Genomic DNA, 27,250 nt, shown 5'->3' with positions numbered 1-27,250 from the left:
TTGATAGAGATGATTATGGGACAATGAAGAAATATCATAACACCAATTCAGACTTTTATGCACTTGCATGAGTTATTTTGATATACTAAGAGGCAGGGCATGTATTGTAATGTAACAGAACAATTTAATAACAATAATAATAATAAAGTTGAAAGGGACCTTGGAGGTCATCTAGTCCAACCCCTTGCTCAGGCAGGAAACCCTGTATCATTTCAGACAAATGGCTGTCCAGTCTCTTCTTAAAAACCTCCAGTGTTGGAGCATTCACCACTTCTGGAAGCAGGTTGTTCCACTGGTTAATTGTTCTAACTGTCAGGAAGTTTCTCCTTATTCTAAGTTGCTTCTCTCCTTATTAGTTTCCATCCTTTGCTTCTTGTCTTGCCTTCAGGCGCTTTGGAGAATAGCTTGACTCCCTCTTCTTTGTGGCAGCCCCTGAGATATTGGAACACTGCTATCATGTCAGCCCTCGCCCTTCTCTTTGTTAAACTAGACATACCCAATTCCAGCAACCGTTCCTTATATGTTTTAGCCTCCAGTGCCCTAATCATCTTTGTTGCTCTTCTCTATATTTTTTCTAGAGTCTCAACATTTTTTTTACATCGTGATGACCAAAACTGGATGCAGTATTCCAAGTGTGGCCTTACCAAGGCATTGTAAATGGTATTAATACTTCACGTGATCTTGATTCTATCCCTCTGTTAATGCAGCCCAGCAGTATTGGCTTTTTTGGCAGCTGCAGCACACTGCTGGCTCATATTTAAGTGATTGTCCACTAGGACTCCGAGATCCCTCTCACAGTTACTACTATTGAGCAAGGTACCCCTATACCTGTACATTTGGTTTTTCTTGCCTAAATGTAGAACCTTACCTTTTTCACCATTGGATTTCATTGTTAGATAGCGCCCAGTGTTCAATTCTGTCCAGATCCTCCTGTGTCTTAAGCCTGACTTCTGGAGTGTTGGCTATTCCTGCCAGCTTGGTGTCATCTGCAAATTTGACGACTTCCCCATCTATCCCCTCATCCAAATCATTGATGAGCACTGGGCCCAGAACAGAGCCCTGGGGCACCCCACTACACACTTCCCTCCGTGTAGATGCGATTCCATTGAATACCACATCCGAGTACCGCCAGTCAGCCAGCTGCGAATCCATCTGGTGGTGATGCTGTCTAACCCACATTTTTCTGTCTTATCGAGTAGTAGGTTGTGATCTTCTTTATCAAATGCCTTACTGAATTCCAAGTAAATTATATCCACAGTATTCCTCTGATCCACTAATTTTGTCTCTTGGTCAAAGAATGCAGTAAGATTTGTCTGGCATGATCTGTTTTTGACAAACCCATGTTGGCTTTTAGTAATGACTTTGCCTCTAGGTATTCGCTGATTCGTTGTTTGATCATCTTTTCCAGAATCTTCCCAGGTATTGAGGTCAGGCTGATAGGTCTGTAATTTCCTGGATCCATTTTTTTTCCTTTTTTGAAGATGGGAACTACATCAGCTATTTTCCAGTCCTCTGGTAGTTCCCCAGTGCTCCAGGATCTTTGAAAATTTCATCTATTTGGTATTGTCATGGTATATTAATTGGAATTAATTACTTATGTAGTTAGGTAATTTTGTTAATTTTTACTGCACCTTTGCTGATTAATAGAGAGGGTTGAAGATCTAGAGATGAGTTTATAGAAAATGGGGAGATATGAAATATATTTAGTTTTATTTTAAGAGATAGTAATAAGGTAATGTTGAATATACTGCTGGGGATGAAGGGGAAAGATTTATTTTTATTTCTTTTTAGGGAGTTAATTTTTAATATTTCTTTTTTAATGTATTTTTGTGTTAGATAATTCTTAATAACATTCATTGAAAACTTGGTGTAATGCCTATCTGATATTTATAATTACATAAAAATGTGAAGCAAATTTTATTGTAAATAATTAGTTATGTAGGATGTAAAAGATGCACAGTACATTATTATATGATAAAATGGGGTTTTCCCTAATAATCTTCTTGCAATATTCTCATGGATAGGTTGGGAATTGGTTATGCCATGTAATTTGTAACATTTTCTGCAAAGGCTTAATTACCATTGCTTTTTTAGAGATTATGACAAATTCTTCTGAAGCTGCAACACACCTCAATTGTAATAAAGGTCAAAGTTGAATCAAAGCACCTTTTAGAAGCCATTTTGAAGTTAAAAACAATCCAGTCTTACTTGGCTTTTATTGTGTGAATACTTTGGACAAAACAGATCTCTTTACAAATGTAGGATATTATGTATCAAAACTCAAATCCTATATCTTCATGATCTATCCCATGGTACAAGCCACTAGTTAACTAGAAATTCTGGAATAAGACACTTTTTTTGTATATAGATATCAGAAATTTCAAGGGCCCTTGAGTTGCTTTTAAAATTACAGGCAAAGTTTTGATAGCTCTACGTTTTTACGCGCTATGAAAAAAATTAGGGGAAAATCACTTAAATGTGTTTGCCCAAACAATAACATTGTAACATTGTTGCCCAAACAATTCCCAAACTGTTGCCCCACCACCATGCCCTCAGGAGATGGTTGGGTTCCTTCACTGCCTTAATCAGGAAGCATTTGTTTGGTGTGGGCCTAATGCCACAACTTATGTCTGTTTATTGTATGAACCCTCTGAAAGTGGCATAACCAAGGCTAAGCAAACCATGTGACCTAGTCACAAAATACATTAGAGATGTACTGTAATTAAAGCAGGTTAGGGTATCTGGATCCACAAGTACCTTCTCTGTATCTCTGGCTGCTCTTTAAAGGCACCCCCACCTTTTCCAAGGCAGACAGAGGAGTTGTGCAGGTTCAGAAAAATACACATTTGAGTTGCAGTTTCACCATCTCAAATGACTGTAGATAGAACTATTAAAACCTTGCCATATTGTCCCATGAGAAAATAAAATGATTCTCTACACAGACTCGTACTGTATGAAACAAGAATTTGGTTGTTTTAGTTTTGAAATGGCAGAAACAGCTCAGACTTAAAATAGGCGAAGCTTACACATTCTAGAATTTCGCAAAACTAACAGAACAAATGGATATAGTCAAAGGACACTCTTGAGGAGTTTGCTAAAATGCCAGCTTATGTAAGGTAATAAAGAAACAGCTAATTGTTACAAAACGCCACACTTTATTTATCGACAAGGCAGTACAGTGTATTATAAAAAGTGCAGACAAGGCTGCACCTAATTCTATTAAGGCAGCGATGTCTGACATAAAAAAAGAAGCCACTTTCTCTTCACACTGAGAAAAATTCAGCTATGGCAGTCCCAAGGCCATAATTTTCTGTTTGAATTGTGCAGAGTCCAAGTATGGAATCTTTAAACATGAGACAGTAACCGAAGACGTAAGCAAGATTGTGTTCTCCCAAAATACTAAAGATCTGTATTCTATGTTTTCAAAACTTTTGAAAATACATACACGTAGGCACATAAAAGCTCTCAAGAAGTGTTTCAAAATATTGCTTGTCCAAGAAAAGAGGGAGCATCAAAACAATATTGCAAAAATCAGAAACGCTAGTGCATAGTCAAGATAGCTACTTGCTCCCCGACTAGGGTTTTCTTTTTTATATAAATCTTTACGATTCTTTAGTAGTCCATCTACATTGCTGCAAAAGTCTGCAACAGCAAAGAACGTTACAAATTAAAAAAAAAACCCAACCCGAAGTCCAATTGGCATTTACAAAATTAAATTACTGAATAAAAATATAATTTGTTTTCATAAAACTATGCTTCATACAGTAGTAAAAAATAAAATAAAAGCAAGATTTTCTTAATAAAAAAGGAGAAGCTATCTAGATCTCCATTAAGCAGAACAGTACTTCAAATAATTAAAGGTAAGTGAGCGTTTACAGACAAGGTATGGCCCTGCCTTAACTTTCATAGTAGCATTTGCAGTAATGCTTTTCTTGCAGTATTTCAGACCAAGACATTTGTTCAATGATTTTAGCATAAGCTACTGATTAAGTGCCAGCTCTCTAAAAGGAAAAAAAACCCACAAAAACCTAGATAACATTTTCACTGGCACTGGAACTCAGGTAGCAACTCTTCACTGAATTAATACTGTGCACTTGATCTCCCCATTTTTAATCATTTAAAATCACTGTGTTGATTTTAAAATCTGCATTATTAATAACTGCATAAAATTTGAATACCTGATAACTTCGTAGAGTAAAACATCATCAATGTAAGAGAACTCTGATCTGTCCATTTCCCCTTTTAAAGTTGGGCGAATTCCAACCTGATTAATATATATGCTTTTGTGAATGTATGCACTTTGTGCTGCTCCCAAATGCTGTACCATAACAACAAACAAACAAACAAATATACAAAAATGTTTTCCTCCCATGTAGAAGAATGGTAAATCCAAATCAACTGTTAAGTGTTTTGAAAAAGAGAACATAATGCTTGTTGGTGGACTTTTACATGACCAGAGTTCGAGCTGAGAATGCACCCATGTATTTGCGTGCTGGGTCGGAGAAAGTCAGCTGATCCTCCGTCTTCCCACAGAAAGATGAATCCCATGTGGTGCTAAAATGCTAAAGACAAAAAGGAGAGAGGAGAATTGAGAAACAGGGTTTTTCTGCTCCAACTACTTAACACCTAGCAGTGTGACATTGAGAAGACGGAAGTCTAAAGGCTGCCTTACAAACCACAATGATAAACTGATGATGGACACAAACCTTGGCTTTTGTACATGCATCTTGACCTCAGTTAGCTAAAACACGTGTACGGAATTGTAATGCTTGTTTCATCACTTGTCCCTGTCTCAGATGTCCCAAGGGAAGCCAATGGGATTGCAATCTAAAACACATAAGCAGGGTTGCTTTGGGAAGCAAAGTACTCACAGGGGCTTAAGTCTCTTAGTAAAGACCAGTCAAAAAGACAAGAGCTCAACCCTGGCCTCCAAAAACCTGTTTACTCTTAATTTGTTACCAGCTTTCTAATTAACTTGTCACTCTCTTTCCAATCTGCTTTGTTTCCGATTGTCAGGATAAGAACGGATCATGACATTTTGATTAGGAATCCATTATTCCCTCCAAAGGCTTCTATTACAATTGCTACTGGTACAATAGTAGGAGTCATGTCAGAAGCTAAGTTTATAATGTCCTCTCGACCTTTTATTAAAGCTTTGCAAACGTGACCAGGGACAAACTTCTGTTTTATGCCTTTAAAAGATGAGTATTATTGGTTGCTTTTGATCTGGTTGTCGTGTTACTTTCAGTGCATTTCTATGAGAGTAATTCTGATGTTGCACTGTGGTTATTTATTCAGTATATGAATCATAGGGTGCAGCAGGTAACATGAAATTCAGGGTTATGATAAAATGCATGATAAGAGTCAACATGATGTCAGCCTCCATTGTCCTGTGCTAAGGGAATCAGTGAATCTTAAAGACTTCCTTCTTCTATATCATCAAGTGAAGTACTAATACCACTTTACAATGCTTTGGTAAGGCCACACCTGGAATACTGCATCCAGTTTTGGTCACCACGATGTAAAAAAGATGTTGAGACTTTAGAAAGGGTACAGAGAAGAGCAACAAAGATGATTGGGGGACTGGAGGCTAAAACATATAGGGAACGGTTGCTGGAATTGGGTATGTGTAGTTTAACGAAGAGAAGGGTGAGGGGTGACATGATAGCAGTGTTCCAATATCTCAGGGGCTGCCACAAAGAAGAGGGAGTCAAGCTATTCTCCAAAGCACCTGAAAGCAGGACAAGAAGCAACGGATGGAAACTAGTCAAGGAGAGAAGCAACCTAGAACTAAGGAGAAACTTCCTGACAGTTAGAACAATTAACCAGTGGAACAACCTGCCTCCAGAAGTGGTGAATGCTCCAACACTGGAAGTTTTTAAGAAGAGACTGGACAGCCATTTGCCTAAAATGGTATAGGGTTTCCTGCCTGAGCAGGGGGTTGGACTGGATGACCTCCAAGATCCCTTCCAATATTATTATTATTATTATTATTATTATTATTATTATTATTATTATTATTATTATTATTATTATTATTATTATTATTATTATTATTATTATTACTATTATTATTATTATTATTAATTATTATCATCATCATCATCATCATCATCATCATCATCATCCTGCTTGGATGTTAAGATCTTTTAAGGCTCTTCTGATGGATAAGAGAAGAAATAACAACTGCAAAACTTCCCAAGTGCTCTTTTAGGTACGCGGTAGGGGAATATGTGCCTGAAGTTCTTCTTCTACTTCTCCTCCTCTAACATTATTATAGTTATGTTTGTCTGGATCCTTTCAAGTTTTTAGGCTTTGGCCTCTAAGACACCAGGCATTGTGTGTTTTAGCACTCTGCTACCGCCTTTGGAACTGCTTTCTATTCTGCATGTCGTGAACTGAAAAACAGTCTATTAAAACCAATCTAACACTTAAAAATGTTCCAAAACAAGAAAGAAGCAACAAAATCTTTACACTAATGCACAAAGGGAGGGTCAGTCTTCCATAGAGAAATGTAGGGGAGAAAGTGAAAGGTCTTCCAATAGAAACACATTTCTTAACTACAGTCTGTGCTTGCAATGTTTACAAAAGTTGAAAACTGAACACAACACTGTTGGAAAGTGATAAACTCGTTCTGTAGTCTTGCAAACTATTTCTTGCTGCCTCTAGTCATCAGGAAGGACAAAAATGTCAACATACCATGGGATTTGCTGATAGAGATAAGTATTGCTTTCTTTTAACCCATTTGTTAACATTTACTGCTGGGCAATCAGAACTGGTACTTTCACAGCAGCAATTCCAGCAACCCTAATTATAAAACCTACAGATACACAACCTTCTATCTCTGTGACAGAAAAGATACATTATGGCATGGAATAATATATATGTTTTTTAAACATGGTCCTTCACTGACCATCCAAACCCATATAGAGGTTTTTGTGACTGGGATCTCCAATGACATCTAAACTGTACATCCATCAAAGTACAGTTTTCGATGAAGCAACGCCTTACTTATTCTTTAAAATTCCAGACCTTGGTAATGGTCCTTAAGCAGGACGTTCCCAAAATGATGTGGTGTGATACAAGCATCAGACAAGGATAAAATTTAACCAATTTTTTCAATGGTATTACTACCTTGAGTACGCTGCAGAACTAAAATACAATTTAACCAAGAATGGTACAAATCGATTTTAGATATAACGCCATAAAACTCCATACCACAGATATAAAACTCCATAAAATTAAAATAGATCAAAACCATCTAAATCCCCACAGAAAACAAGTGATGTGACAAAGAATTTAACTCTCTAATGTGAACCTGAGTTAACTATGCATTTTTTTCTTGATCTATCTCTCTCCCTTAGTTCTTTGGTTTTCAGTAGTCCTGTCATTAAGCAATCAACCTTCATGACAAAAACAGTCCAAATATGTAGCTATGGATTTGTAAAACAGCACCCTCCCACTTTATTAGGTTTTTTTTTAACACAGCATAGTCCTCTGCAAACCACAGTGAAGGGCAGGTGTGACATATATTTTACCTCACAGATATGCCACAGTGCTGTTCATGATTTCACTAGACATCCTCCACTCTCTTGAGCAGCTGGTTAGAGTTCCAGTAATTTTCAACACTGCTTAACTCCACTGAGTCAGATCTGCTCAGGGGAAATAGCAGCTGCTGCCAGAATGACTGATCTCTTTTTGTAAAGGATACTTGAAAACCCAAAATGGTTCTGATCATGGAAAATTGATGAGCTTCTGGTAAGATCTGCAGGGAGTAGTGCCAGCAGTGGATGTTCCTTGACATGATATGGGATAAGGCATGAAAGAAAGTGTTCCAGCACCTTCTAATGATTGGCTGAGAGGTTTCCTTCTTTTAACAAAGAAAAGCACTCAGGTATATTGATTAAGATACATATCCAGAACATACTGGCCAAAACTGACTGCCTGTCAAACTAAGAGAAAGGATTTAACAGATTCAATTTAACTGAGAAATTGATCGATATGGTCAGAAAGTGACTGAGTTTAATTTTGAAAAGAAGTGATAATACTTATGCCAGAAATTATCTGTTTTTGTGTAGTCTGCTGTAGAAAATAGGGTAACACAAGCACATACATACGCATTTTGTATATGGAAATATTTTATTTATTTATTTTTATTTTTATTCCATTTATATCCCGCCCTTCTCCGAAGACTCAGGGCGGCTTACAAGCTTAGCAGTAGCCTTCATTCTATGTATATGCCTGCTTATTAGGGCTTTCACACACACCCCAAGCGGCATTATTACAAAGTCAGCTTAATTGCCCCCAACAATCTGGGTCCTCATTTTGCCTACCTCGGAAGGATGGAAGGCTGAGTCAACCTTGAGCCTGGTGGGATGCGAACCTGCACTAATTGCAGGCAGCTCTTAGGTTAAGAATTGCCGCATATGACATTCTAAAGAACAGTGATATACAGTATGTGAGAACGAGGGATGAGTTCTGGGCAAAACTGCAAAAAACTCAATGATAATTGCTTGATGAGTAAGTATGTTGTACACTGTAGCTTTGTTTGCTTTGAAAATTTGGTTTTAGCTTAAGTCTATTTGCAAAAGAATGAATATAAATCTAAAAATGTGATTGTTGAAATGATTATTATTTATGATGAAAGACTGAATCAGCAAAGAATTCAAGGTTGATAAAAAAATTCTGAATCATTTTTAATTTTTGGTAGCGTGAAGAGGGAAAAATGGAAATAAAAGTAGAGGAAATTAGAAAACTGCAAGAAAAAAGTATTGTCTTGAATGAAAAAGTATTACGTATTAGACTTCCAGCAGGAAATATGAGAAATATTCAAAAATGCATATTAGACAATGAGTGATGGAAAAAGAAAAGGTATTGTATGGTAGGTACGTATGTAGAAAAAGATCATTAAAAACAAACTTTTGACTAGAAAGGCCTGTTCCTTGAAGGATTATGGCTAAAAGAGACAGAGAGAAAAAACAGAGATTTTGATGAAAATAAAAAATTGAGCGAAGATGGTTAAATAAAAATCACCAGTAGAAATGAAAGGAATTAAATACAAAACTGGTGAAATTGATTCCTGATTGAACAGTCGTGAGGGAATGCTGGAAGGGTGTTTCAGAGATTTGTATAGGAATATGTTGAAGAGTTGGTGTCCATGAAAAAAACTGATCCAAAGAAAATAATAAACGCTGTGAGAGTACTAAAAAAATAGTAAGAATGCTAATGTAGATTGTGCAACTGGAGAAATCTTAAAATACGGTTGTGATTTACTTATGGAATGGCTCCGCAACTTGCTAAATGTGGCTGTTGAGGACTGCATTCATGGCTGATGACTGGAAGACCACAATAATTGTTCCCTCTTTACACTCTATTGTCTGCAAAAGCTATGCTGTTAAGGCAACCAATTACTGTATATGTTAGGTAAAAGGTAAAGTTTCCCCCGCACATGTGTGCTAGTCGTTTCCAACTCTAGGGGCCGGTGTTCATCTCCGTTTCAAAGCCAAAGAGCCAGCGCTTGTTCGAGGACGTCTCCGTGGTCATGCAGCTGGCATGACTAGATGCCAAAGGCACACGGAACGCTGTTACCTTCCCACCATAGTGGTCCCTATTTTTCTACTTGCATTTTTACGTGCTTTCGAACTGCTAGGTTGGCAGAAGCTGGGACAAGTAACAGGCGCTCACTCTGCTACGTGGCACTCGGGATTCAAACTGCCAAACTGCCGATCTTCTGATCGACAAGCTCAGCGTCCTAACCCACTGAGCCACCGTGTCCCTTAATTATATGTTAACAGGCTTCAATTGATGACAATTCAACTCCTGAACAATCTTCATTCTAATATCCAAAAATTGAATGAGAATAGATCAAAGGGTACAGGAATGTATTTCAGCTTTGAACATTTTATAAAATGATTTCCACAAGCTTTAAGGTTTTATTTTCTATCAGGTCCAAGTTTTTCATATGGCTCATTATTTGGTAGGGAGAAGACAGATGTTATTCCAGTCAATAAATAAGTGGTAGCAATTACAAAAAAATTAAAAGTCCCTGTCTGGCTGCTGCCCTCGTTTCACATGATATATAATGTAAACAGTGGCCTGACCTTTTTATCTAAAGCCTGCAGAAATGAGTAAGGATTGGTATTCATTACAAACACTCTGTGACCTGATAATTGCCAGGAATAGTCACACCCTAAAGCTCATCACAACGTTGGGATTCTGTTTGTAAGCAAACAGAGATGGTTGATTCATGAGATCAAGTCTGAATAGTTTCCCTTTCAAAGTGTTTACAAGGTTCAAATGATGGCCTTAGTTTCTTGCTTTTCATAATCTAGGCTGAGATTGCTATCCCACTTGTAATACTATCACCAATGTTTTTGTGTGAACTAATACTGAAGCAAATGCATTGTATTAGTTACCATATGCAGCTTTAAATAAAAATATTCACTTTGCTCTCATAGGAGCTGGGAATACTTTCAATTGTTATGATATGCCAGGTTTAGAAGTTGGTTTTGCACACGAGCCCATGGAATTCTCAGCTATTAATTCCATACTTGTTTATTCACACACAGACACATTCATTTCAAAAACAGAAAGAATGTTAAATAGTCCTTGATTTCTGGTAATATTTTTTTATTAAATGGGTTCAGATTGCTAGCTGCTCATTTTATAATACAAAGTTAGAAAGCGTCATGATATTAAAGAGAAATAGTATAAAAGTAATCCAGAAAGAAGAGAGCTATTTTTCTAAGGCACAGATGTGGTAATTGCATGGATGCTTAGGATAAAACAAAAGCTTTGGATGCTACAGAAAGAAGGGAAGGGAAAGTCACAATCAGAGTTTGCTAGACATTAATGAAAACTTCCAAGCCCTCTGAAATTATGACTAGAGCAAGGGTAGGCAACCATGGCTGACTCAGGAATTCTGGGAGTTGAAGTCCATGAGTCATAAAAGAGCCGAGGTTGCCTACCCCTGGATTTAGAGCCTATCTGCTTACAGGGGAATAGAAAAAGATCTCCACAGCCAAGGGGACACTATGAAACCAATGAGCTTTTGCTGCCTACAGTGAATAGAATTCTGCTGCTTTTGTTCCCTCTCGTTGTCTTCTTCAGGTGATTGCTCAAAAGCAAAACACACCACCCAAACAGTGTCCCATTCTCTAGGCAGGTTTGAGTGATCAGGACCTATAGCAGCCATCCTTGGTCTGAATTATACATCTCAAGTCCCAGAATAAATGATAATGGTCACGCTAACTATAGAATTCTAGGAGTGGTAATCCATCCATTTTGAAGCATTCTCACAATAGCAAAAGTTTCTTGCAGGAATGCCGTTAGTCAATATTAGCATCCGAATACTTCCACAGCTTCCTTCCTAATAATAGACGTTTACAATTTCACTCACTCAAAGCTGCAGCAGGTTTTGGTCACTTCACATGACCCTGGGACACTGTGACCATCATAAATATGAATCAGTTGCCAAGCATCTGAATGTAAATCCCAAGACCCTGGAGATGCTGCAACATTCCAGCTGATGGGCACTTCTTCTGGGCTCAGCAGAAGCACCTTTACGATAAACCGCTAAATTTTTACTAACTTCCATGTGACAATGCCAAACACAGATGAAACCAACAGTGGTTCTCGTGTTTCTGTTTCCTTCTTTTCCATAGAGTTTAGTTGGGGCTACTTTTAACTTGGTTGTGCCACATCAGTGGCGGCCTGCTTGTTCTGCATTAGACCACAGGTGCTATGAAATTGTGGCCAATTCTTGTTATCCTCTTACCCTCTCTTACGAAACGCATTTCTTTCTTTCAAAGCAGATTTCCTGGTAGCACTTTTTTAAAAGTTAAAATATGGATGACAAAGGTAACTTTTGCATGTTTATGTTCACATATTATCATCAAGGGACACGGTGGCTCAGTGGGTTGGGACGCTGAGCTTGTCGATCAGAAGGTCGGCAGTTTGGCGGGTCAAATCCCGAGTGCCACGTAACAGAGTGAGTGCCTGTTACTCGTCCCAGCTTCTGCCAACCTAGCAGTTCGAAAGCACGTAAAAATGCAAGTAGAAAAATAGGGACCACTACGGTGGGAAGGTAACAGCGCTCCGTGCGCCTTTGGCGTCTAGTCATGCCGGCCACATGACCACGGAGACGTCCTCGGACAAGCGCTGGCTCTTCGGCTTTGAAATGGGAGATGAGCACCGGCCCCTAGAGTCGGAAACGACTAGCACGCATGTGCGGGGGAACCTTTACCTTTACTTTTTATTATCATCAAACCATGGAATATTTTCAGCTGTGTCACTCTTAGTTCATTTTGTTACATCATGAATCCTACCTGCATATCCTTTTTCTGGCAACAAAACTACCTCACGTATCCTGTAACACATCTTCTGTTGCCTCAGGGAAGAGTGAACAGTAAACAAACTCTCCAGAGTTTAACTGGGATATCCAGTTAAGTAAAAGTGAACCTCCAGGGAAGAGAGAGCAGTAAAGGCAAGACTGGGCAAAGGTGCTTCCTTAAACCTACTCAACGTTAATGGCAGATTCACACATTACATTTTTCCTGAAAATAAGTACTCAGGGAACAAGGCTGTGTCAAACCAGTCTTCTTTCATCCGCCACTGTCTGTGCTAGTGAACTCCAAATATTTTCAGTAAAATTTATTGCATACTGGTATACAGGAAGAAAAGATTAGAATTATCTATCAATTCATACAGTATATGTATATTGAAAATATAGCCTGATATATAGAAATAATTTTGCACATTGAGTGTAGCATAGCTAAATGTCTTTCTTAATCTTTGGGAGTTAATAGAAGGAATGACTGAATGAATGTTCTAACTGTCCAAGTGTAGTGAAGTCAACACTGTTCAATCTATTAGTCTAAGATATTTTCTCCTTTGATAGTGGCAGCTCTTCTTTATCTCTCTATGCAGTCATTTTTAAATTATTATTGACCTCCAAAGCCCCTAGTGTGGATTTCGCTGAATTGTGGTGCTTCTGCAGAAAAATATTATCTTCGAGCAACACTTACATGAAAACTTTATTTCAAACAGAATCCCACCCACCCATCCCACCTCTACGTCTGAATTGTTGTTTCCATAGGCAACAGAGACAACTACTAAAGCACCTTCATTGAATGAATTAGAACATGTTGAATGAGGAGCCTCATAACTTTTTTTTTTTGCTAGTTTGCTTCTTGAAAGAAATACCACAACTAAATTGCTGTGTATTAACATCAGAGCTCCTTGGGAAAATGACCAAAGGAGGAATAAACATAATGAAAGCTGGCAACCCAATCCAGAAATGGATTGTGCCCAAATACCTGGAACAGTTGTGGAGGGCAGGAAATTTAGCATCTGTGTACATTTCCATACAGCTCTCTATCTCTATCTGGACCGAGATGCCCTACGCACAGTCACCCATGCGCTCGTGACCTCCCGCCTAGACTACTGCAACGCTCTCTACATGGGGCTGCCCTTGAGGACCACTCGGAGGCTTCAGCTGGTACAGAATGCAGCCGCGCGAGTTGTGATGGGAGTCCCCCGATACTCCCGTGCAACACCTCTTCTCTGCGAGCTGCATTGGCTTCCAGTTGCCCTCCGGGTGAGATTCAAGGTGCTGGTGATGACCTATAAAGCCCTAAATGGCATGGCCCCGGATTATCTGAGGGAACACCTGCTGCTGGCATCAATTCCCCATCGTCCTGTGCGCTCCCACAGGGAGGGCCTTCTTAGGGTACCGCCGGTGAAGGATTGCCGGCGGGTGACTCCCAGAGGGAGGGCCTTCTCTGTGGGTGCGCCTGCCCTTTGGAACCAACTTCCTATGGAACTCAGGACTGCCTCCGACCTCCGCTCATTTTGCCGGGACCTAAAAACCTGGCTCTTTGAGCTGTCTGGCCTAGACTGAGGGGTTTTTAATTGGGTTTTAAAGTTTTAATTTTTAACTTTTGGGCTTTAAATTTAATTAATTGTTTTAAATTTATTTTAACTTTTGTATTCTATGGTTTTAATTGCCCTGTAAACTGCCCTGAGTCCTATGGGAATAGGGCGGTATATAAGTCAAATAAAATAAATAAATAAATAAAAGGCATCACCATCTTTTTAGGTTAACAAAGGGAGGAAACATCATGTACAAACATATTTTCCCTTTTTTGTGATCCAGCCCACCCAGTCATTGAATGGACTACTTAATAGCTTCTATCTCCTGATTAGAAAGGGGAAATGGATCAGGAAGTACACCATCTGAGTTCCCACAATCAATGATCTAAACAACTGCACACAAACACACATTTATAGTCTTAAAATTCTCTGGCTACCCAAGAGCTGGAATGGAAAGAAGCCCATTTATTTCCCATTTGTGAGTTCACACTAAAGAAATAATCTAATGCCAACTTTAAGTTAAGGTAACAAGGCATTTCTATTTCATTTACTTAGGGAATAATTGTTTCTAATGTAGTTATTTACATAAATAGCAGTAATAAAATAGTCTACATATTCTGTTGGCTCAGTTCTGTAGGAGTGATTAAGAATAAATTCTCACGAACTTGGCCAACATAGCAGTGATTGTTGTCTAATTTATATTTGCAAATAGCAAAGCCAGAGGCAAATGTTCTTGCGTTATGCCTATGAGACACGTTTAAGCATTATCACTTTCTTGATAGGTGAAATAGATTTTCATCATTAGGCCATTTTATGTCGCAACAAGAATGAAGCACGTGAATCTAATCTTGTCTACAGTAGTTATCCCAGATTCTACCAAACACTGAGAGTTGCTTCTTATCATTATGTTCTACTTACAGGCTTCCTGTAAGGGATATTTGAGGGAACACCTGCTGCCAGCATCAAGTTCCCTTCGTCCAGTGCGCTCGCAGAGGGAGGGTCTTCTCAGGGTGCTGCTGGTAAAAGATTGCCGGCGGGTAACACCCAGGGGGAGGGCCTTCTCTGTGGGTGCGCCTGCCCTCTGGAACCAGCTGCCCATAGAGCTCAGGACTGCCCCTGACCTTCGTTCATTCCGCCGGGACCTGAAGACTTGGTTCTTTGAGCTCTCTGACCCAGGCTGAGAATTTTAACTGGGGTTTTATTTTCAGGGATAATTTAATCTTTTAACTCTCTTTTAACTTTGTATTTTATATTGATGTGATTTTAAAATGCCCTGTAAACCGCCCTGAGTCCTTCGGGAAAGGGCGGTATATAAATCTAATAAAATCTAAATCTAAATCTAAATCTAGCAGAGATGCATTGAGAAACTAAATAGCAAACTAGACACAGCTCTTTGGTTTCATCTTCCAGGGGTTTTCTTATGATTATAAAAGATGCAATGTATATCCAACTGTTTGGGAATAAGCTGAATTCAAAACGATTTATGAGCGGACATCCATAGGATTGTACTGCTAAGGTTTTTACATCAGTTTTCTACTGGAAGCTAATTAAAAGAGTCAAAGCATTGATCCGGCCAGCTCAGTATTTTCCATGCAGACTACCAATGTAGTTCTACAAAGTTCTTTTCAAATCTATCTGAAGATGTTTGGGTTCTCATTCCCGTTCATAAGAAGTCTTGAGTTCTACCACTCAAAAAGGCAATCCTGCAGTGTTTGCTATTCTTCCTTTCCACTCAAAAATCAGACTTCAAATTGAGTTTCATGTGGTATCTGAATGAAAATAACCCAATCTGAGGAAGTTCATATTTCACTGTTACAAAAACAAGGCCACCAGAAGTGGGGAGTAAAAATCATCATCATCATCATCATTTCTTGGCTTCCTTTTTTACACTTCAACATAGTGCCCCCAACACTCCCTCCCCCCTACTGCAGAAGAAAATAATGTCACTTTTCCACTACTGTACCAAAAGTCAACAGGTTCAATTATAACGTTTTCCCAAGAGCTTCCTATTCCTGGAATACTCTACTTGGTCCATAATACTGGATTCAATAGCAAATTAGGTTTGTGTTCAATTCTTATTCAAACACATCTATAACATTTTTCCCTTATACAATGAAGTGAGATCTTCAAGTTTTACAAATCAATTATTCTTTGAATTGAAAGAAGAATTATTTCTCTATTCGGAAGCAAGTTCAATGATTATCTATGGAATTTAACAAAAAGAAATTTTTTACCTGAAGTGGGCTACTTGATGATCTAGTTCTATGAAATGTGAATAATTTATGACTGTTGTCTTCTTCTTCTGATGTAGGCATCTTTAAATGTGAACTGGTCAGCAGATTCTGGGGGAAAAAAGACCCACACTAAAATCTTAACCGTGTAAAAATGATGTATAATACTGAATGGATTATTTATGATACAGTGTTATAGGACTGTTTGGTTCTCTCTCTCCATCCTCCTTCCATACTATCAGATTGCACTTAAAGGATATTTGAAATTTTGGAGTACTCAAATATTGGAATCTTCTGAAAAAATAAAGCATATAGCAGATAAAATTAGAAGGACTTTAAAAGACATTTTTGTAAGGTGCAATACTACAATACTGGACCAGAATTCCCAGCACTAAGCAATGCAATCATAAAACATGATATCAAATAACTGCATTGCTTAGTGATGGCAATCCTGGAAGTTGTAACCTCACGACTGCACGGGTCATTAAGGAAGGTATTCACATGGCCATAAAGGGAAGAGATGGGAGTTCCAGGTAAGCCAGCTGGCTGACAAAATCTTACCAGGTACTATAAACCTATAGATTATAAGCAGTTGGGTGAAAAAGTGACAGCTTGCAATTTCCCACTGGCTTCCCCACTGACTTAGCTTGTAAGAAGCCAAGCAGGGAAGGATGCAAATGATGATGAGCATGAACTGGTTTGTCAAGCGCTTGAGGTGTGATCACACAACTACAGGGATACTGCGATGGCTGCAACTGTGGACTGGTCACAAGTTTGTCACAATAATTTATCTGAAAGGAGTTTTTAAAAGAACTTCAAGTGAATGTCTGAACTGACATTACGCTGATGTTGTAGGACCAAACCAAGTCACATATAATGTTAACAAAGTGGTTACTAAATAATGCAGGACTAAACACTGGCAATTAAGCAGACAAGGAAATTATCCTTAAGTAGCTACTGAGAGGGGTAACAAATATTGAGTAAACTAGTAGGGAAAAGGAAAAATATTTTTGGGAAGAGTTTAAGGAACACTGGATCACATACCAAAACCTTTCAGTATAGAATAGTTAGTGTGGCATTTGCATGTACTATGCTGGATTGCATTGTCAGAATTTAGTAAACTTTAAATTTAAATCTTAGTTACTGAAACAAAAAGTGGTTGTATCAAGTTCCTAAGGAAAACGATACTCAATGAAAATAATTTTAATTTTTGTAATAACCTTCAGAGTAAAACTCCCATGCAATATGCTGAATTGAAAGAGATTAAAATGAGGGCATGCATAAAAACATGACTGACAAAATATTAAAAATGTAGTCTAACACAGGCTTTGTTCAGAAGCCAAGTATTTTCTAGTGCTACTACCTCCAAAATTAGATAACAATACAACTGACAAAAGTATAAATATTTACCCAAAATACCGTATTTTTCGGACCATAAGATGCACCTGACCATAAGACGCACCCAGTTTTTAGAGCAGGCAAACAAGAAAAAAATATTCTGAACCAAATAGTACCGGTATACTAAAACAGGGTTTTTCAACCTTTTCATCCATTGTACCGCTTTTAGGACAAGGCAATGTCCGAGTACCACCAGTCGCCCAGCAAGGTGTAAAAAACTTGACCCCCCACCAAAAAAGGAAAAAAAATGATAAAGTACAGGTAGTCCTTGACTTACAATGATTCACTTAGTGACTGTTCAAAGTTACGATGGCACTGAAAAAAGTGACTTATGACCATTTTTCACACTTATGACTGTTGCAGCATCCCCAGGGTCATGTGATTTACATTCGGATGCTTGGCAATCGATTCATATTTATGATGATCACATTGTTCCAGGGTCATGTGATCGCCTTTTGCAACCTTCTGAGAAGCAAAGTTAGTGGGGAAACCAGATTCACTTAACAATCATGTTACTAATTTAATTTCTCTCTCTCCTTCTCTTTCTCTCCCTCTCTCCCCCTCCCTTTCTTTCTCTCTCCTCTCTCTCCCTTTCTCTCCATTTTCTCTTTCCCTCTATCTCTCCCTTTCTCTCTCTCCCTCTATTTCCCTCCCTTTCTCCTTCTCTCTCCCTTTCTCTCCCTCTCTATTTTTCTCTTTCCCTCTATTTCTCCTTCTCTCTCTCCATTTCCCTCCCTCTTTCTTTCTCCTCTCTCTCCCTTTCTTTCTTTCCCTCTCCCTCTATTTCTCTCCCTTTCTCCTCTGTCTCTCCCTCCCTATTTCTTTCTCCTTCTCTCTCTCCCTTTCTTTCTCTCTCTCCCTCTCCCATTGTCCCTTCCTTCCTTCCTTCCCTCTTTTTCCTTCCCTCTCTGCATTAGAGCAGTACCCGCGGAAGCGGCCCTGCTTTCTCTTGCAGAAAGCAAGCTGAAACGGAGCGAGGGAGATTGCCAGAAATGCGAATCGGCTGATCTCGCGCTCCTGCAAACTCCCTCGCTCAGTTTCAGCTTCCCTTGCTACAAGAGAAAGGAGGCTGAAACGAGGGAGATTGCAGCAGTGCGAGATCAGCCGATTCGCATTCCTGGCAATCTCCCTCACTCCGTTTCAGCCTGCTTTCTCTTGTAGCAAGGGAAGCTGAAACCGAGCGAGGCAGATTGCAGGAGCGTGAGATCGGCGTTTCTCAGCACGTGCCGATTCGTGCTCCTGGCAATCTCCCTTGCTTTCCACTTGCAGAGGTTGGGGCTGGCCATACGGATCACCTTCGGACCATAAGACGCACCCTTGTTTTCCCCCCCACTTTTGGGGAAAAAAGTGCGTCTTATAGTCCGAAAAATACGGTATCTTGTTGACTAAGCTATTTTGCATCTGAATTCTATTTATATTGTATTAGTTTATGCTTTTTATAGAGGATGCTGATTAATACCTCTTTTACTGGTCAAAGTAAGAAAGGATTTCATTGCCTCATCACTTAGCAAACATCTCAGAAATCTTTATCTTAAAATGTATTAAGTGCATCTTTACCCAACAAAAGGAAGAGATAGGCATTAGAAAAAAATACACTTTGGCATTAATCAGGCTGACATTAAATCTGTTAATATCACCATATTTGCCACCTATGAGCAGATTGCCATAGTCATAGACTTCATATGGATAATATAATGAAATATGGGACTTATTTATACAAAATACAATAGGTTAAAAATGGAATAGTTATATAAATGTTCTAGAAATGTATAATTGCATTCAATAACTATATATAGAAGTGCAACTATTTATTGCTAAAATGATATACCTTTTTTCTTTGCTGTTTTAAAAAAAAGCACTTACCACATATGCACTGTATGTATTTTTATCTACGTTTTGCTTGTTTCCCTTATTTTTAAAAAAGCCATAAAAGAATTTTAAATCCTCCACCTGTTAATATCACATTGTTTTCAATGGAGAAATTGAATTAATTGCCTCATGCTGAAATAAGTGAATTTCCCCTTTTTAAAAATACTAGTATGTTTGCATTTCCAAAACAGAACGTGAAAATTATGGGCACCACATCCTCAAGGTGTAGCCTGTGGAAAACTCCTCTGTACAAGCTTTTTCCAGCTATTATTTGACCATAATCTGGGGAATGCCCAGATATGGGCTATTCTTTTCTTCTTTTGGCCTCAGAACAATCAAGGTTGTGCAAACAAAAACCACAACAAAAACACCCCAGCCCAAGATGTTGAGATGTAAGGCATTAATACATACAGGCACATCTTCTGCTGATGATGCATATGGGAAGAGCTGCGTGTTTAGCCCTTCCCCTTCCCAGCTATTTGAGCAAAGGAAGTTTTCTGCTTTCCCTGCTGGAGAATCCACCTGCAGGCAGGAACAAAAGCCATATTAAAATAAGAGTTGATTGACACATTCTGTCTTGCTTAACAGCAAGTGCGTTTTGACACAAGCTTTGGCACCAGACTTAATTCAGTCAGCATACAATGTCCTCCACTGTCCTACTCCCAAGCAACAGAGATAAGTGAAGTGTTTCGAATTTGAAACAGCTGTTTTTGGGGTGTGAAAGAAAACACAGAGTTTTGTTCCAACATGAAAGCATTTGGAGTGTTTGGACTGGGCTGTTTGATGAATTATGATTGGGCTGCTTTCTTCAAATCTTTTCCACTTCAACCAATGCAGCAGTAGAGACCCATTATGTCCTTGCTGCTATTGGTTTAGCGCCTATGTGGGGTAATACAGGAGTGAAGTGCTAGAAAGGAAACAATGAAGCAGATGTAGAAGACTGTTGGAGCTGCCTGGTAAATTATTGCTTTTCAAAAAGATGATGTTTGAGTTCGTCTGAACGTACTGGTGGGTCCCACTGGTGTAGTTAATGCAAAAGTGCATGTTTGTGTGCACTGTTTGCCTCACACAGAAATATTATTAATGCTACAGAAGCTATTTAAATGTAAGTACTACTGGTGCAATACTGGCTTGCTCAAATTTGCCATGCATACACATGCTTTCAGAACTTGTAATGTTACTGCAGTATTTATTCATACAATTCAAAAAGCACTAGCAGCCTTTGTTTTCCTCTGGCAGTCACTAGACACCCCTCTATGCAAGCAAAAACATCAGGAAAAGACACGGTTGCTTTTACTGAGTTTGTTTTTAGCTGACAAGATAACTGCAAAAGAAAGAAAGAAAAAAAGATTTACAAAAAAAGGTCAAAAAAGTGGTCAAAACATGAGGAAAATCTCACAAGGAAACGTACTAATTAAAAATAATATTAAATAATCTAGCTGCTCTTTTTGCCCTGCCATTTGTTGGCTGAGTGACCCATAAGGTTTGTTTTAAGAAAACTGAAAATATTTCTTTCTGCTGAATGGGCAAAAAAAGGTGGGTAATAATAGATGCTAATCAAAGTAGATTTCTCAGTTGATGAACTGCATTCCTATTGTCTCTTAAGCATTTTATGTTAATATTTTCAATTAAAAACCTTATCTTCGGCTAAGTTTTCAGCAGTTAGGATGTAAACATCAGTCAGCATGACCATCACCGCACTTACTCTTCATGCCCTAAAGTGAAAAGCAAGGAGGTACTGGTAGCAGCTGGTAATAAGTTACTAGAACTGGAATAATTAAAATAATTTGAGTTTTGTTCTAAAGGAACACAGAACATTCAAGTGTTCAATTACTACAATGGAACAAGCCAATTCAAATCATTCTGAGAGCATTTTGAATGGGGCAGACCTGTTCCAAGCTTGAAATAAATGGATTTCCTGTGTCATGCACACCTCTAACACTGAACACTAGCACTCAGGATCTGTTCACTTTAAACAAATTTAAACTTGCTGTTATTTGATTGATGTAACATGAATTTAGCCAGATTTCAAAGACATTTCTTTTCTACTAAAGATTGCGTATTATGTTGAAAGATGTCTTTTCACTGACTGGATTATAAGCCTGGACAAGTTTTGTTAAATGCAAATTATTACTCTACTAATGATATCCAAAATAATCTAATCTTAATAGAGTAAAATAAACCCTAGCAAAATATTGTTCACTACCTGCATAGTGGAATTTCATGAAATTGGAAGTCAGAAATATCAGCACTGTACTATCTTTATAGGACTATTAGGGGTTTTTTTTGGACTTTCTATTGGCAATTTCATGTGTTACTTTCAATTAACCAAAGTTTAGAACCATTTCTGAATATTCTGATTAATTTCTCAAAAATGTAAATTAGAACAGCAAGTTCTTTTCTGAAAGTAACCTGACAAAGTTGATTTTTCGAGGCAGTGCTTAAAATGATTTAGAAGCATTTGTTGGCAAACTGAACGGAGCTTAATGTAACCTTAAGTAAATATGGTTTAACTTGCCTCTTGTTTGATTTTCTTCAGCAAAGGGGAACCATTTTCACATAGGCTGGATACAATGCCAGATTCATCAGACTCCTGTTTGATGACATCTTGCAGGTCATCTACCAGGTGCGTTGGTGTTTGAGGCTAAAAGGAAGAGAGCGAAATACACCTGAACAGCAGAAAATGCCTTATAATAGAGCTAAACCCCAGAGGTTTATGTAGTTTGGTATTGGGACTCCTGGATTGCTTCCCAAAATTGCCACAAAAGTTTAGTGTGATCTCAGGGGGGGGGAAAACCATATTATCTATATTTCAATCACTTATGGACGCAAATTAAATTAAATCCAATTTGATCCTGCTAACTGTCGGCATGCAGTTCTTGGCTTGTTATATAGCCAAGTGCAGTCATGTTCTCCCTTCCCAAAGATTATGTCCTACTGGAGCTTCCAGAGAAACCTCATTAAACCATCCACTACCTTCCTATTTCTCTTTTAACAGTTCTGAAATTCTGACAGGACTTAATTTTAGCCAGGCTGGACAAAGACATGCCTTCTCCTATCCGGGTACTACAAAAGTATTTCCTTTCATCAGTGTGTATCCTTTTCATCACACTCTCTCTACAAAGAATCCCCAACGACTTAAATAAATAAATCCTATCTTGAAGAAATTTCAGGGTAAGACAGCACGACTTCTGTTTATCAGTTCTTCTGCAGGCCATTGATTGCATATATCTTTCTGAGTTCACCACAATAAACACTATCTGCCTTTCCCTCAGGTCTGAACATTTGCATTAATGTAATTTCTTTTTATCTTTATATATTTTCACTTTTGCTTTTATTTTTTTTCCTGACGTCTGGCCACATGGCTGTAACCAAGGTTTGATTGATCATTAAACTAGTGCCCTTTTTTTCCTTACCAGCATTTTTAGGGGTCCATATTTTAATTCTTGAGCTGCAACTGCATTTTTAAATGGAGTTGGTGTTCTTGGAGAACTCTCTAATATTGATCTTTTGATAGCTGGAGTTCTGAAACTTACCAAAGTGAAAGAAATAAAGAGGGGGGGGGGAGAGAGAGAGAAACAAGTTACAAGACATTAGTTGAATTTTTTTTTGCTTAAAATACAACTAGAATATTGCAAAAATTAGAATGTGTTACAGCTGCAAATTCCCCATTTCGCTCTCTCATTTACACTATGGAAATACACTGGCTTGTCTTACAGGCAAGCTAAGTCTGTTTGTTTTTGAAATTTATTTTCACACAATTATTCAAACGCTTAGAACAGGGGTCTTCAAACTTGGCCCTTTTATGACCTGTGGACTTCAACTCCCAGAATTCCTCAGCCAGGCATGCTGGCTGAGGAATTCTGGGAGTTGAAGTCCATAAGTCATAAAAGGGCCAAGTTTGAAGACACTAGCTTAGAAGATGATTCTGTACATAATAGTAAATTGATTAGTGCTGCACATATAGTCCTTATTAAGCATTGGTTTGAAGTTATGATGGTGCTGAAGTAGGAGACCGATCACCTTTCTTCATGGTTGTGGCTGGCACAGCATCCCGGTGCTCACATCATCGCAATTTGACCACTATGCAACTGGCTCAAAATTGCAACAGTCACAGCATCACTGTCATGAGATCACCATTTGCAACCTTCACTGCTGGTTTCTGACAAGCAGAGTCAACGGGAAAGCTGGCAGGAAGTAGCAAATGGGGATCACATGACTGGGGGGACCACTGGGATCATGGGCAATTGCCATGTTAAATTCACACGTAAGTCACATGATGCTGTACTTTGCAAGTGCATCACAGAGCAATAGAGTTGCTGGTCTCAATTACCATTGTTAAAACAAGGCCTGTTTTTAATTTCAACGTCAAGTGTTTAAGTCAAGTAAATTAATGGTGTAAATAAGGTACTTATTGTGAGTACAGAATGGACTATACAGGTAGTCCTCAACTTAAAACAGTTCACTCAGTGACCATTCAAAGTTACAACGGCACCGAAAAAAGTGGCTTATGACTGTTTTTCACATATGACCATTGCAGCATCCCCATGGCCACATGATTTACATTCAGATGCTTGACAACTGACTCACATTTATGACGGTTGCAGTGCCCTGGGGTCAGGAGATCCCCTTTTGCAACCTTCTGACAAGCAAAGTCAATGGGGAAATCAGATTCACTTAGCAACCGTGTTACTAATTTAAGAACTGCAGTGATTCCCTTAACAAATGTAGCAAGAAAAGTTGTAAAATGGGACAAAACTCACTTAACAAATTTCTCACTTAGCAAAATAAATTTTGGGCTCAACTGTGGTCATAAATTGAGGACTACCTGTATTACACATTTTACAAGCAGTTTATAGAAAGGATTCTGCTGTAAGGGATAATATGAAGACATAACTCTCAAAAGCCATGGCAACACTCTTACTATGTAACTTGCTGCCTTAATCATATTGAAAGGGGCAACTTCACTTGAGTGCTTTAAGCACCAAGCTATCTTTCACTGAGGCAAAGGGGAGCATAATTTGCACAGCAATTCCACACATGTACAAAATAGCTGCAACGTTCTCATTGAGAGTTGAAACGGCTGCCAAAAGTATGATTTAAGAAGACTTACAAATTATTTTCTTTCTGGCTCTTAAACGCTTGGTCTTTTTGAAGAGCTCCTGTAACAGCGACTTTATGAGTACACAGTGGAGTGGAACTTAAAGTGGGATTGTCCAGATCCAGACTTTCTTGGATAGAAGAAGTGCTGAAGAACTGCAAAGGTATATTTTTATGGAATTAATGGTTTTTAGCTTTTGAAATAGTGTAATCAAGTAAAACCAAGAGAAGTGAAGAAAAGGAACTCACAGTGTAACTCTGTATATCAGTACTAATTTCATGTAACAACATAAATGCTGTTATGCATTTTGATTAGTGTATTTCCAAAATTTTACATTTCTGTTGCTTAAGATTATTCAAATCTATTTCTTTAGATTTCTTCCAAGATATTTAAAGAACAACTATCTTTTCAGTGGAATTTTAGCTATCAGGGAAGAACAAATTTTTCTGAAGATTGTTGTATCCTCCAGCTAAAGTAGAACAACACTAGATTTTTTTTTGAAATAGAAACAAGAAAAAATAAATTCCTATTTACCTTGTTAAAACATTATTTTGCTTTAACAGCATGGGTAGTAAAGGATGCACAGAGCTTTTAAAATGTAAATATTTGATTTTGTTTGCAAAAGACTTACAATTTTTTTAAAAAAACAAACAAAAACAAAACAGAACTGCAATACTAGTATAGATGAATTTGTTAACTTGTCATTTTAGATTGTTCCAAAAAAAAAAAAGTCTAGCGGTTTATTTAACCAAACCCATTTATGTTTAAATCTTCTATGTAACCAAGACAATTTAAATATATCTATTCAACTGATTTGTAAGTCACACTGCACAGTTCCTCCAATACCATCCAAATTTATTTTATTAGGTTAATGTTTTTTAATTTTTAAAAATGAATTTGTTAGTACATAATTTGAAAGTTATTGTTTAACCAAATTCTTGGACTACCGTATATGAAACATCCTGCAAAATGGATGAGATAAAAAATGATTACGGGAAACAGGACAGATGAAAGAATTTACAAGCCAGAATAAAGCAAACAGATAACAAATCCTCCCCAAATCATCAAGAATTAAATATTCAGGTAAGTTAGATTGTTTCTCTAAACCCAACAGTGGGTAGATTCAAAATCAGAAGGCAATTAACAAGCAAAGCAGGGATTAGTCATCTGCCCCAAAGATTAGTTTCTCCATGTTGTTAACACCTTACTAACTTAGAGAATTAGTAACAGTTAAACAGAATTGCTCTACCTGGGAAGGAGAGAAAGGCAGGCTTTTGACAGGGGAATGCTTAGGAGTTGAGCTGCTGACTTCAGTAAGAATGAAGGATTTATTATGACCATTGGCTAAATGGTTCATGGGATGGCTTCTCTTTGCACGCAGAATGACCAACGGAGGTGGGCCACATTTGGAGCCAGTCAAGGACTTTGGTAAGGCAAAGGAATCCTGACTCAACATGGCTTTGCTCAAGTCTGCAAGAGAGTGTCCTTCCAGCCTACACACATTGCTGTCTGTTTTCTGAAGCTGTGGGGTTCTCTCTGAGGGAACCTGGGTAGGTGAAGCATTTGATGTTTCAGAGAATTCAAAACTGCTGAGATCACCCCATGACGACAGATCCTGGAAACAATGGGGGAAGCCACGAATCTATGAGAGAGTGCATGTTCCTCCCACCTATTTTAAGAAGCTCAACTGGATTACTAACACAACAGCATTAACAAAAGGAGAAAGATCGGTTCCTTTTTAATTTGAGTTTGACCCAGTTGTAATACTATTCCGAAATGTAAAAATTAAGATACAAATCACCCTAATGATATTATTTCAAAAAAGAAATATCTCAAACTGGCTGTTTAATCAATTGTAAAGTCTTGTTACACAATCATATTCTACTGACTAAACTTATACAATAGCAACATCCTTACATGGAAAACTGTGTATCAATCAGTATGTATAAAGTTATAAATTTCACGAATCTCTTAAGTTTATTAAAACGCTCGTCTCAAACTAGTGCCTAAAAGTAATACGTATTCTTACTCTTTTAGTTAGAATCCTTAATACAATGATTTTATTGAAATTATGATTAAAAAAACCCATTAGCACTATAAAAAAGCTGGGATCCAAAAGTCTAAGATATTACTGAAACAAAAGATGTAATATCACATTACTTTTATAGCTTATGTAATGATTTTGCTATAATTAGGCACATATTATTTATAGTTTGTTTTTTATTAAATTTTTATGCCACCTATCTTCCTACAAGGTGACTCTACGTGGTTATTCAGTGAATAACTGTTTCATCTGAATATTCCTATTGAGCAAATTTTCCAGGATAAATGCATTCTACATTTATATGATTTAATAAATATTATATTCCTCAAACTAGGCAAACTTCAAACTAGGCTAACCTGTTCTTCTTCAGAAATACTTGTATTTACTTAATAAGACTTAATTCCGAGTAGCCATATAAATGACTGAACTTTAAGAAACTTAACCCAAACATTTTAGTAGCCATATAGCAATGGTGAAAACTGTTACAAGTAGTCCTCTACTTACAACACTTCACTTAGTTCATTCAAAGTTACAACGGTGCTGAAAAAATTGATTTATGACCGTTTTTCACAGTTATAACTTTATGATCATGTCCCCAAAATTCAGACATTTGGCAACTGGTTCATACTTATGACAATTGCTGTGTCCCCAGGTCATGTGATCCCCCCTTTTGTGACCTTCTGACTAGCGAAGTCAATGGGAAAGCCAGATTCACTTTACAACTGTGTTACTAAT

General features: G+C 38.0%; 1 protein-coding gene and 1 long non-coding RNA gene across 2 annotated transcripts in view; one reads left to right on the top strand and one right to left on the bottom strand.

Annotated features, from left to right (window-relative positions):
* Positions 1 to 3,144: 3,144 nt before the first annotated feature.
* MYB (MYB proto-oncogene, transcription factor) overlaps positions 3,145 to 27,250 on the bottom strand; it is a gene marked incomplete at its 5' end in the record, with an annotated part of 47,320 nt that continues 23,214 nt past the window's right edge. The window contains 7 exons of the mRNA XM_081313083.1: positions 3,145 to 4,562; positions 16,107 to 16,214; positions 19,782 to 19,892; positions 21,889 to 22,014; positions 22,787 to 22,901; positions 24,484 to 24,626; positions 25,721 to 26,086. Coding sequence (XP_081169209.1) covers positions 4,446 to 4,562; positions 16,107 to 16,214; positions 19,782 to 19,892; positions 21,889 to 22,014; positions 22,787 to 22,901; positions 24,484 to 24,626; positions 25,721 to 26,086 — 1,086 coding nt within the window. The 3' untranslated portion in view covers positions 3,145 to 4,445. The remainder of the gene's footprint in view (positions 4,563 to 16,106; positions 16,215 to 19,781; positions 19,893 to 21,888; positions 22,015 to 22,786; positions 22,902 to 24,483; positions 24,627 to 25,720; positions 26,087 to 27,250) is intronic.
* Positions 7,747 to 26,668, top strand: LOC308659466. Its single transcript, XR_014024541.1, has 5 exons — positions 7,747 to 7,894; positions 21,910 to 21,996; positions 22,369 to 22,544; positions 24,528 to 24,634; positions 25,853 to 26,668. It is a non-coding gene; the product is annotated as an uncharacterized lncRNA (long non-coding RNA).

This window comes from Vipera berus, assembly GCF_964194415.1.
Source record: "Vipera berus genome assembly, chromosome: 1".
Classification (NCBI taxonomy): Eukaryota; Metazoa; Chordata; class Lepidosauria; order Squamata; family Viperidae; genus Vipera; species Vipera berus.
Note: the sequence above shows the minus strand (reverse complement) of the source record. Positions and strands in the feature narration are given on the sequence as shown.